This window comes from Daucus carota, chromosome 3 (assembly GCF_001625215.2).
Source record: "Daucus carota subsp. sativus chromosome 3, DH1 v3.0, whole genome shotgun sequence".
NCBI classification, from domain to species: Eukaryota; Viridiplantae; Streptophyta; class Magnoliopsida; order Apiales; family Apiaceae; genus Daucus; species Daucus carota.
In genome coordinates, this window is record NC_030383.2 from 6,289,327 (window position 1) to 6,302,887 (window position 13,561).

The following is a 13,561-nucleotide window of genomic DNA, read 5'->3' on the forward strand; positions in this document are numbered from 1 at the left end:
GGCATGGGATATGGATGTAATTCGTGATATCTTCAACGATAGAGACCAAGACTGCATCAGGAATATTCAGATAGGAGGAGAGGGTAGTATGGATACATTGTATTGGAGGTTGGAGAATTCGGGTCTTTACTCGGTTAAAAGTGCGTATAAATTTTTACAAACTCAGAAAGGAGAGTGGTCTGGACAGTTTAATAATAGTCTCTGGAGAATCTTGTGGAAAATAAAAGCGCCTCCAAAGGTGCTTAACCTTGTCTGGAGGGCTCTCTCATATTGCCTTCCAACGCTATCTCAACTTCATCAGAAACACGTTCCAGTGCAAACAAGATGCCAGGTCTGTGCAGGTGGTGTAGAAACAATTTTTCATGCTTTGGTTGGTTGTCACTTTGCAGTGCAGTGTTGGAAAACTTTTGACACAGGAATGTATATTGGAGGGGAGGCGGAGTTTCACACCTGGTTCGAAAGGGTGATCAGTAGAAGTAACAATGAGCGAAGGGCTGGGATTGTCACTCTTTGTTGGGCAATCTGGAGAGCCCGTAATGAGCTTGTTTGGAACAAAAAACCATCGATGGTAAACAGAGTAGTTGCAGCAGCCGCAGAGTATCTTATACAATGGAAAACAGCCCAGGGCAGGTCTTCACATGTTCTTCTCCAGCCACTGGCAGATGGGGATGGAGCAAGGACCTGGGTAAAACCTCAACGGAACTCAATTAAGATTACGGTGGATGCAGCCAACTTTGAAAACCAGCGTGCTTTTGGTATTGGAATGGTGGCCAGGGACTGTGAGGGCGAGCTTTTACAAGCAAGATCGAAGCTGTTTCAAAGGACTGCAAGGCCAGAAGTAGCTGAGGCAGTAGCGATCAAGGAGGCACTGAGTTGGATCATGAGCTCGACATGGTCTAATGTTTGTGTGGAGTCTGACTGTCTTGTTGCAGTACAAGCAATTAGAAGCAAGACGCCGATGCGCTCCCAATTTGATGAAATCATTGCGGAATGTCGTAGACATATTCGCCAGTTAAACAATATTCAATTGTATTTTATAAAACGGTCTGCAAATATGGCTGCCCATGAGCTTGCTCGGGCTTCATATAGTCATCCTGATCGTAGTTTTGATAGGAGGTCTATTCCTATTGAGGTGCATGATTGTATTGTGGCTGATTTGAGAAGTTAATGAAATTCCCACATTTTCGTCAAAAAAAAAAAACAAAAGTATTATGTAACAGAACATTCAATTTATAGTTTAATCGTGAAACATGAGGCAGGCGTGTGTCCTAATAGTCGGGAAAACTCACACACCTAGGAAAGCAAATCAGTATGATGTGCAAGTCGTTTTCGGTTAGCTACAGTAAGATGCACCATATTAGGATTTAGGATCCTCATATTGAAAATTTTACCCAAAATTGTATTGATAAACATCAACTCTAATTAAATTATTTGTTTAGGGAGAAAGATTGATGTGTAAGAAACAAGGGTTCGGCGCATAATGAGACTACCCAGTACCCTGTTTCAGACTTTCACTAATTAACCCGAGTACCACAGTCACTGCAAATGACTAGCAAAGCAATTTAAGTTTGATTTTAATAATTACAAATTTTAATGAGTAGCATCATCCAGGACTTCAAACAGTATCTTACTCCCCTACCCCTCCCCTCCCCTCCCCTTACTTCCTAACAAAGAAAAAAAAAGGTTTTACAATACACTATCATCATCTTGTTGATAAAGTAATGAACCATCTTCAATGGGCAATGATGGCGGAGTTCCAGGAGGTATAGAAGCTGCACCATTCTCACCCGCACATATACACAAAGCCTCTGCATCACGGAGGATACCATCTAGGTCTATCTGTCCACTCAGCTCATTTATAAATTTCAAGAGCGTGTCGAAATCCATCTGTTCCCCCATTATCTTCTCACGATATTTCTTCAGTACCGCCACACACACGTACAAATGGAAGTGCTCACTCAGATAATGTGTCCACAGCACCTCCCACAAACGCATTGTTTTGTCGTATTCAAATTCCCTGCAAAAATATGACCCAAACACAGGTTAAAACAATTTATACATGGATTTAGGACAAGTATGGTCTTGCAACCTTAAGATATCATATAATGAACCTAGTATTGTAAGACAGATCTTTGAGATTTCCCCCTGTCATGATTGATTTTATCACAGTAGTTTTGACACCCAAAATATTTCACCGCAAATTAAACAGTTAATAACGTTTTTTTAATTTAAAAAAAGGAGTGCAATTGAAATAAAGGATTCAATCTGTACATCAGCCTACAAAGCATATGAGTTATGACAGCCACAGGTAAGGAACAGAAGTAACTTCAACTAATTTACCAACTATACATACTCCCACACCTTTTAAATTGTATAAGGATCCAGCGGAAACAAAAGAAGTAGTTCAAGCAATCGTGCTGCTCAAAGTATGCATGCAAGGGGCTGTCTAACAATTCAACCAGCTGCAGAAAAAGGAAAAAAAAATCAAATTGGGAAATATATTAGAAAACAGGGGAAAAAGAACATGAAAAAATTACAAAGACGTAGTAGATATAATCCACTAGAGAGAACAGCGGGGACTGGTTAAGTAAGCATAAACAGGAAAGTGCACATACGTGTGCAAACACACACACACAGAGAGATAACCTTTGACAATGCAAAAAGTTGAGAGTGCATTCCATTCTGATCACGATTAAAATTGGGGCCAAGCCTCTCCATCAATGAAACAAAACACCAAAATGCCTCTGATTCGTTTCCCATGACAAATAAAATTGGGGACAGAAGATCACTCATGCCCTGAAAAGAGAAAGGCAAGAAAAGATTAGTAAGCAACAATTACAAGCAGGTGCAGGACAAGCAGAGACTCGTATAGATTCAACACATGACTTCCAAATTCTAAAGTCTAAACTTTTATAGAGACCTTGTGATTTCATCACCTATTAGGTCCACAAACTTTTTAATATATTTTAAAAATACAGAAACTAACAAACTGATGAAGGGCTCAAATACTATTTCACAAGCTGAATTCTACTGAATATTAAATGGTCAATGAGATGAGACCTGACAGTAGCCGAGATCAAAGTTGAAGAACGAGTACGTCAGAAGTATATCACGCAGAAGAATCACATTCGGATTGTCATCCCCTTCATAGAATGAAAGCGACCTGTCAGTCCTTACCTGGAAATAAAGAAATGAACACAGTGATGTTGAATGTTAAAACCAACACTTTGCTAGTTGTTAATGCACTAAAATCAAGGCATGCATCGTGCAATCCTTTCTTACCACATCTTTATCTATAAGTCCTTTTCGCTCCCTAAATTTGGTAAATCTTTTCGCCTGTTCTGCAGAGATGCTCTGGAGATGAAAAGCAGGAAAACAAAAAAGATGGTAAACTACATTCTTTTGTTGAATGTTGATGCTGAGTAGGAAAGCCGTTTAAATGGACAAATACAGAACATGCATTTAAGAAGCAAACATTTTAATTTCCCAATTTTTTTTTGCAAGGGGATGGTGACACTGCTTATTATCTTTTTTACGATGAAATAACATGATTATATTTACAATGCTTAGCACATATCTTCACGATCAATACTCTCATGCTCCACTCTAAGAACTACAGTAACAGATACATTTGCATTGTTATCACTTATCACCTCCAGTTCCAGTGCTTACCTTCCACTGATTTTTTAATGTCTCATACTCTGACTTCTTAACTGATACAAGATACTCCCTCTCAGCATACGTGGAATCATCTGCGTGGTACCCCAGCAAGAATGCCCAAACCTACAAACGGTAAGCAAAACCTCACAATATATCAACAGGCTCAAACTCAAAAAAGGCAAATAAAATATTATAGATTAGAGAACTAGGATAAACGTGTGAACCTCTTTCCGCAAACTATGCTCCACTCCCCCATAAAATATTCTCTTTCTCAGAGCTTTTGCATCGACTAAACGCCCTTCAGAATCCAAAAAAGTTGTCCACTGCATATAGTCCATTCGAAAAATATAAAGATACCCAACAGCCAGCACAAACACAACTTGTCTAAAAAAATCAAGATTTCTAGAGGATAACTTCAAATCACAATTGATGATGAACAGTTCTTCAAAAAACTAAATGTGTCAGTATAAACCATTTTAATAAAATCATATATATTATAAATAATATCTCCCCTTTACTCAAAAATATGGACAAACAGAAAATATATTGGGGCTTGGAGGGTTTAAACCTGATAAACCAGCTGTTTAATACCATGTTAATGACACATTCTTCTAAAACCTTAAGGTGTTATTACAAGCCTTTATATGGATCATATATTATTAGTACATAAAATAAATTATTCAATTATGTGGTTCCATATATGACATAAGAAACTGAAACACGTCTAGAAGGTGGAGATCCCCAAATTTGAACAAATTTCACTCAAAATCATTTCAAAGTTGCAAGAATATTTAAACTGGTTCAACATTATGAAGACCATACTTTATTTGTAGTACAATCTGTTCGAAACTTAAAATCCTTGTCTATCACCATTCACCGAATGCTTTTGGATGCCAATAAGTACTAGACATTAGGAAATTAAAAATTTATCTTCAAGCTATGAACATGCAAAACCATTAATGCCTGCACCAAATAGAGCCTAAAAACAATTTATTCGTCCCAGTTCATTTGTGTGTTCACTTATCATCCGGTTTGAGTATAGTAGCATTTGCATATACAACACTGAAGGCCGTGACAGTAAACACAATAATAACTAATTACTATCAGAAAACTATTCACTAAACTTTTGCTATACAGACATGACACCAAAAAGTTTGAAGTATAAGCATATATCCCTACCTCTTCAGGGCCCAATGGAGGCTGACGTGGTTTGCCCCATATCAGTGTTAATTTATTGACCTGCCATAAAAAATGAATAGCTTATATAATTAAAGGACATCATCCTGATTTTATTCAACATAATCTAATTTAGAAGTGTTCCTCTCTCTTTGTTGATATTTCACATATTGTCATAGAAACACATGTTTTTATACCCTTGTTATATAAAGGAAAAGGCGCACAGCGCACCCATATGCACACTCAAATGTAAAAAGTCATAAGCATGACTGATGACTGTGTTACTACATGAAACTATTATCTACTTACAATCATAACTTATATAATAAACACATTTTTATTAAATACAAGTAACAAACAATTTATAAAGAACAAAATGAATTAACCAAAAAACGAAAGAATAATGACATATTGTATACCTAATCATCCTCAATCAGTTCCATTTAACCTAAAACCCTAAAGACCTGGCAGTGCTATAATATAAACTGTAATGCGCTAATGTCAATTCAGAAGCTTTAACACAAGTAAACCAAATGCTAAGACAACAATAGAGAAAAGAATTCTAAGTTTTTTTATTGAAAAATATTTACTTAAAACTTGCAAAATCTCCCTAATTGATATCATCCTCTCCCCCCATAATATACAGATACAAACAATTAACATCTATGCCACATCAACAGTTGATTCAAATTATACAAAGCATGGTGGTTGAAACTAGACAAAATTCTGGACCAATATACTTGGAAAGCAAACATCTATCTTTTTCGATTTTCAAACCTTTTCATAATAGATCACCGGGGCAATTTCAAGACAAAATGCCAAAAAAAAAAAATTATTTTTCAATATACTCTGAATATTAGAAGCATCATTTTGCTGAAAAAAAATCTCTGTCATACTGATGCTACAACATATGAAGTAAATTTACTCCAAAATATTTAAGTGTGGAAGAAACTTTGACAAAAAAATAAAAACAATTGACATTGTATTTATGTGAACATGCATTGTGTAATATACTAAAGGAGCAGACAACACATAAAGGGAAGACTGAAATATCATAGTTAACTAAAGCCTCCACCGGTACCTCCTTACTATCGACAAGCTCAAAATTTCCCACAGTGGTGACAGCTTCTTCATCGTGATTCTGTTTTCTACATTGGTCTTTCTGTTTAACAAGGATAGAGGTCTGCATCAGACACTCCTGGGATTGATGTTAAACTACAGTCACTAGACTCAAAATAATTAAAATTACCAAGTGTCGGTGAGAATGAAATTCTAACATTCAGAAATACTAATAGCCATATAGTATACAGCCTACATGTTTTTCTTGGAACAAAGTAAATGAACCATCCTATGATTCTCTGTAACAGAAAGATTTTTTTTAACCCGTGTAACAGTTGCATTTTGTATGAAGCACAAACATTAGTGACATCTAAAAATCAATAACAAAATAATTATCCAACTCATTTATCATTCACTACTTTAGGCAAGTCCCAGAATATCAATTCTAACATATAATTTATAATGCTATAATTTATGAGGTAGAAATACCTCCAAAGGATCTGGCACTACTGGAATTTTATTAGGAACCATAGCATCCTTTGCTGCCTTGTTAGGGTGCACATGCGTCGACTGGTTATGGTTCCTCTTTTCACTATAACCAAATACCTCACTATTTTCGCCAAAAATCTGGTTAGTGGTTTCCCTGGCAAATCTCGTCACAAGAGAAAACTTCTCTAGTACTTGAATAGAAAGATCTCGAGCAGGATCGTGGTTTTTTTGCCTCTGCCTTCCATTTTGCTGATTACTACTAAAAGTTTCACTCATTTTCTCTTTGTTTGTAGTTGAGTGTGAACCACTAGGTGAAAAAGATGGAGATGGTCCATTTACAACAGCCAAAGGGATCTCTAAAGAAGACAAAGTTCTCTGAGGACATGTCATACAACAGAGAAGAAAAAAAAACAAAAGTTATTCATCATATAAAACAATCTGAATTAGTGGTACCAAACTGCAGATTATGAACTTAAATTCGAATTAAATCCACAAAGTTTCTTTCAACATTTGAAAAGCATCAATAGCAACTTTATATCTAACAGTTGATGACCTTATTGCCTCAAACCAAAAGTTTCCATAACCTAAATGATGATTAAACTGCATAATCAGAAGCCACGAGAACAATATATTTGATCAAATAACCATTTAGTCTCTTCACTAAGCTAGTTTGTATACAACACACACCGCAAATGGAGTACTCATTATTGCTTGGCTGAAAACTCAGTCTTATGATTAGAGTAATCTAGGCATGACTTCTTTACAAAAAAATATGTAACCTAGAAGCACATCCAGCGATGCTTTTGGCCTCTTCCCTTAATAATGTGAGTGTTTGAAGTCAAACAAATGTCTCTTAGCCTTAAGACTTTAATAATCTCTTCTTATCTTTGTTAACTTGTTTGGAAAAATTGGTCAAACTATTATTTATTTATTTTCTTTCAATAATATATATAGGTCGTACTTCAGTAGAAACAAATCGTAAACATTCTTAGTCCAGAAACTAGGAAGTCATGATTTTTTTAGTTATAGTTAGTGGTTGTTCATAGCTATGTGTAGATGGAAATGCATACACTGTATATGAGTAGATACAAACATACATACATACAAACAAACACACACACACAGACACATATTTATATGATATTTTTTTTCATAAATTGTACTGCAGTTTAAACTACATCTACAAAATTTTAGAATTCAAACACAGCCAGCACGTGTGAGCAATCAAACTACACTGTGAAAATTCTAAACCGCAGTTGGTGGTGCAATTTGATGAACACACCTACCTAAGATAGACGATATAGTCTTTTAACTTCTGAAGATGCAAAAGCAAAGAAAACCATAAGTAGAACAGACAAAAATCATAACTCAACAAAACCTGGGCTGCATGAACTTCACAGACCAGAAGACATGGCCTCTTTATACTAATTTATATAGAAATGGTGACAATAAAATATAAAATAAATTCCTCCACGCAAATATACTTCTAACACTCAAAATCGCCACAAGTAACAGCAAATGTATAAGTTGAGATCAATGTGTACCTGGAGAGGGTCTTGGAAGTCATTGACCAGAAATACATTTGTATCTTCTGCAGACCTGTTAAGATAATGATATCATATTAGTGTCATAACAAAATCTAATCAATTAACTAATGATACAAACAAAATATCAGGTGTTAGTCAAAATATTTATAGGAATAGATACAACTGAAACTGCCTGATCAGAACATCAAGATACTTTATTATTCTAATAATTTATGTGTCGGTGAGCTCCCTCTTCTATAAATATTTGGGTTAATTATCAGTTAGGCCACTTGCTTCATTTCAATGTATCAAGTCGGTCACCGATAAATTTTTGGTCTCAGTTGCACCACTCATTTCAAATTAAAATACATCTTGATAAAATTTTGCGAATTTAGCTCATAGTATACGTTTTTTATTAAATTATATGACATGAATATGATTGGAATTTGACGTGAACTTTTACACAAGGCAATGTGATGATAAATAAAAAAAAATCAAAAATTAGATCAGAGAAATTTACACAAATAGAGGTTGCATTCAATTAAAAAAGGAAGAAGAGTAAATGTTGGGTTAGAAAAACTTAAGTATGAAGAAAGCTGGGATATACTTATTTAGAAAAACTTCAATAGTCAACTTCTTGCATTTATAAATAATTTAAAATCTATAGAATGTAACTCTATTTTAAATAAGAAATTAGAAAAACGAGACCAAAAATTTGTCAGTGACCCACTTGCTATATTCGAACGAAGCAAGTGACCTAATTGATAATCGGATTCTCTAGTGTGTGCCCATGACAACCACTTTTTGAGTAGGTGGAGGTCTTCTATTGGCTAAATCTTATTAATAATTATGGCCCCCTGCATATGCACAAAAAACATGACCAGTAAAAGCCCTCCACCTCAACAAAAATAGTTGTTAGTGTGTGCCCATGGGCACATACTAGAAAGACCCATTGACAATTAAGCCGTAAATAAATTTAGGTATTGTATACCAAGAGATACGACAAATATTTTTTGTAGTGTCCTATCAGTTTCATAAATCTTCATGTATATCATTCAAGTGTCATTGATATTTTATCAAAATACAGGCTTTTAGCATTCACTTCCCCAGAAGAGCTACAATGACATTCTAGAGCAAATAAGCAGGCCCCGTTCCATATATCAGATTTTACCAATCAAACATTAACATAATTGTATGGATCATCTTATCTTTAAGTGTTTCCATAAGGTACTTCTGTTACCGGTTTAGCATATAAAATTATCAATTTTTTTAATTACATTAAAGATAACAATTCAACAATTAGCTAATATTATAACAAACCTGACAAGATGAACATGTTTCTTTACTGTAGCAAGAAAATCTCGAACTCCTCCATTATAAAAATAAAGAGGAGGAAAAGCTAAACCTGCCAAAGGAAAATAACAAATAAGATTATAAGAGAATGAAGCAAACAACGAGTATTTGCATAAAAAATATTAATACCCTAATATGATTGAATGTACAAATCAATGTAAAAACAACACCTGAAGACAGAACAACAATTACGTATTGCCACCCAAGGGTAGGAGTGTGCCTGCGAATCGACCTAATCTCTGTAAAAGGCACTGCCCTTATCGTATAAAGATTCCTGTCTGCAATAAACAAAGCTAACTATCAATACATGGACACAAAATTCACAGATTATCCTGCAAATAACCTCAACTGAAATCTTACCATTTTCAGAAACCCTCACATTTGAGCTCTGTCCTTTGTACGGAATCCATGTCTACAAAAAAATACACAACATCCAGCTCAAAAATACAAGATGATTAATTAGCTAATCACTTACACATACACACAAAACAGCAGATATATACCATGAACAACGAAGTTCCTTGCTTAATCAGCTTCAATCGACCAGTAATCCTTTCAGACGCGTACTGAGTCGGATGAATCGCCACATTATCCTTCAAATACACCAAATGTGCACCACCGCCATCTATCTCACTAGTCGAATCTTTCCGATTACTAACATCACTACTACTCACACTTGCAGAACCCTAAAATAACACACAAATTATAATCAAAAACTAAACAATTACTAACATCACTACAAAACACTCATCGAACCCTAAAACACACGCACGCACAACAACAACATGTAATAAAATTAGTTCAACAAAATCAACTGAAACTAACACACATCCACATACATGTATATGAGGCTTGAAATACATTAATAATTAAGATGAACAAGGAATAAATGACATTTAATTAAGTAAATTGTATATTAAAATATCTTAACGAAGATGAAATTTACTTGATAAACAGAAGCAGCAGCGTAATCGGCGTCGTCGTCGAGATCGTAAAACTCCGTTTCGCCCATCCTCGAGGGAGATGAATAAGCTGCTGAGTGATGATTTTGTTTAATTTTAGTTCTCTTCGTGAACAAGTATATTGGTATTTTTTATTTTTGAGAAATGAAAGTGGACTTATATATGAGGGCGCAGGGCGCGTAATTAACTGCTTGCGGAATACTTACAGGCTAAGAGAGACTAGAAACCGTTGCGCGTGAATTTTTTTTATTTTTATTACTAACTCCCTCCGTCCCAGTCATTTGTATACAAATAGCTGGGACACAGAGATCAAGAAACTGAGTATGAAATGAGTAAAGTTGGATGAAAATTAGGTATAGTGGTGGGACACATTTATATTTAATAATAAATTTGAGATAGTGGAGGAAAGTAGTGGGTGTAATAGTGTTTATATTATTATAGAATGGAGATAGCGGAAGAAAGTAGTTGGTGTAATGATGTTTTATATTATAATAGTTTACTACTTTTGAAATGTATACGATTGATGAGACGTCCCAAAATGGAAACTGTATACAATTCATTTGGACGGAGGGAGTATATTATTGCATTACTATATTTATATATGTTATCTTATCATCTTATCAAATGGTCAGAGCCGTGTGGATAATGTTAAGTATCTATAATATCAGCTTAGATGAAAAATTTGCAAGAGTCGGCCAATTATTAGAATCTTGTCCAATGTCCACAGATAAGAAAACACTTATCCGCCAAATTGAAAATTGGATTAATATTACGCGTCGTGGCGGCTTATAAAAATTGTATCCCAAAAAACCCTAATCCCTCTCCCAAAAAACCCTAATCCTCTCTAGCCTCTCTCTTGTCGTAGCCGCCTGGGGCTTCCATCGGTTTTCACCGGTGGAAAGCCCCGAATCAGTTAATTACTCCCTCCGTCCCCCTCAATTGTTTACATAGGAGGGGGACACGGAGACCAAGACAATGTATGGAAAATGAGTAAAATTAGATGAAAAGTGGGTAAAGTGGTGGGACCTACCAATATTTAATAATAGATTTGAGATAGTGGAGGGAAGTAGTGGGTGTAATAGTAGTTTTTATTGTTAAATATGAGATAGTAGGGGAAGATAGTGAGTGTAATGATGAGAAAAATTTACTATTTATAGTAATGTAAAGAAATGAGAGGGACATCCCAAAATAGTAAGTGTAAATAAATGAGAGGGACAGAGGGAGTACTTTGTTTTATTCTTAGTTTTTGAATAATACTTCTTCTCGGGAAACTTAGATCCAGAGCCATCGGAGATTTCGTTGTCTCTCTTCCAAGCGGGTGAGTTGCAGTTCGATTTTTCTTGTTTTTGTGGTTCTGCTCCAAATCTATTCTCGAGGGATTCTTAGATATAAAACCATCGGATATTTCGCTGTCTTTCTCCTCTATTTCAAGTGGGTGGACTTTCAGTCGGATTTCTCTTGTTTCTGTGGTTTCATCTAAGATTGTTTTATCTCCCTGGTGAGAGCTTTGTTTTTCGCTTCTTAATTGTAAGCGGGGTTTGATTTGGTATGAAAGTTTGTATGGAATCGCAGTTCTGGTCGATAGCTCAAACGATAGCTCTATCGGGGCATGATGAAGAGGGTACCAGTAATTCAACGAGAATGCATGAAGCGGGTACTTGTATTTGTACATACAATTTCTTCAAAATATCGTTTAACTGTCTCATTGTGAGATCAGGCGATTGCAATTTACTGTTTGTTCGACTCGATCATTGGTGTAGAATGGCCTTTTATTATTAGATTAACACCTTTGTTTCAAAAAAAATAATTCAATATTAATATTTGTAGTGTACAATAATTTTGTGACTATCTATAAAAATTATGTTAATGATTAAAAATTAATATTTATAGGATAAATAAATTTTATATTATAAAAATCTTGATGTAATACCAATACTAATATATAAAATTGCAAAATTGGACTATTATTCATGGTGAAAAAATGAAAATAAATTTCTACACGTAATTAACAATTTAAAGCACGACGAATCTTAATTTTATTTGTGTTTTTTTTTGTGAAAAGTAAACATGTTCTTACATTGTCACCTTCCTCCAATTTTTTTGGATTGATTGTGCACAAAAACATCTAACTTAAATCCGTGAGATGGCGGTCTATAACTACCCTTGCGTGTAACAACCTTTATTTTTTAATACTGTATAAACAGCTTTCACTTAAAAGTTGCTTGAACGGAGCAAACAATGAATAATATTTTCCTGTATACAAAGTAAATCATATAAAAATCAACAACGGCAAACATGTCCGATTAACAAAACAAATATTATAAAAGAATAACCAACAACCATACATCACTAATAGTTAATTTATTGATATCATCCATCAATATCATGTCAACTGTCAAGACGTGTTTGGATTTGTCGACTCCTACATAACGGTCTATAACTACCTTTGCTTACAACAACCTTTATTTTTTTTAATACCGTATAAACAGCCTTCACTTATCGTTGCAGAAGAACGACACAACCGAGTTAGAAATCGAGCAAGAGAACTATCACCAGAGAGAGGTAGGGTTGTGGTATTGAGAGAGAAGGTTGTATTTATATGATCTAAAATCCTACAACTTATAGGGGTATTTATAGCTGCAAAGAGACTTGTGTGCTATTTTTTCCCATAATTAAATAACAAAATCAGATTAAAACTTTCAAGCTACTATATTCCATAGATAATCTGAAACAAAATCAGATTCTAAAATTTGCTTCTAATATATTCGAAACTAAAAAGGGTAGTTCTCATTTTTAATATTTTTCATCCAAAAATTCCAAAAAATTAAAAAAATAGAACGAAGCGATGTGAAAGGCGCCACCTACATGCCCCTCGCTTCCTCTTTGTATAAGTATATTGATGATTGATTATTAATGGCATAGACATCCTATTTATTCTTTTAAATTAAGGGTATGAAATATGAATTGCTGGTGGTCTTCAGGAGCGCGGGGCGAACGTCGCCCAAGATCAAAAAAAAAACTCAGATTTATAATATATATACACATACACACACATAGATATAGAATTCTTTAAATACAAACCACTAAAATAAAAACTAAAATACTTAAATGACATCACTCACCTAAGGCTCACTCTCGCCCCCACTCAAACCATTTGGGGCCCGCTGGAGTCCTGGGGACTTACCAACACTCCTCATTGGCCTTGGACAGACTCCGAACAACCTTAAGAGCCAAAACTTAGCCCCATCACGGTCTCACTAGGCCCCGCCCCAACCCTAAAAGGCCCCATTTAGACCCCGTCTCATCTCGGGACCATCCCCAGTCCCAAAACCCTGT

The 13,561-nt window shown here is 35.1% G+C and overlaps 1 protein-coding gene across 3 annotated transcripts; it reads right to left on the minus strand.

The window, feature by feature from the left end:
• Positions 1–1,448: 1,448 nt before the first annotated feature.
• LOC108214951 (uncharacterized) lies at positions 1,449–10,370 on the minus strand. Of its 3 annotated transcripts, none has more exons than XM_017387222.2 (16): positions 10,210–10,370; positions 9,767–9,949; positions 9,624–9,675; positions 9,434–9,541; positions 9,231–9,315; positions 7,929–7,983; positions 6,385–6,759; positions 5,918–5,998; positions 4,840–4,899; positions 3,885–3,983; positions 3,673–3,783; positions 3,283–3,354; positions 3,061–3,177; positions 2,647–2,796; positions 2,362–2,462; positions 1,449–2,017 (listed from the first exon to the last, which is right to left on the minus strand). In XM_017387222.2, exons 1-16 carry the CDS (start codon positions 10,273–10,275, stop codon positions 1,687–1,689), a joined length of 2,046 nt encoding a protein of 681 aa, XP_017242711.1. In that variant the 5' UTR covers positions 10,276–10,370; the 3' UTR covers positions 1,449–1,686. The 3 variants fall into 3 exon arrangements, with proteins under 3 accessions (XP_017242711.1, XP_063946497.1, XP_017242712.1); XM_064090427.1 differs by having other exon boundaries at positions 5,918–6,034; positions 10,210–10,368; XM_017387223.2 differs by lacking the exon at positions 5,918–5,998 and having other exon boundaries at positions 10,210–10,368.
• Between the last annotated feature and the right edge of the window lie 3,191 nt (positions 10,371–13,561).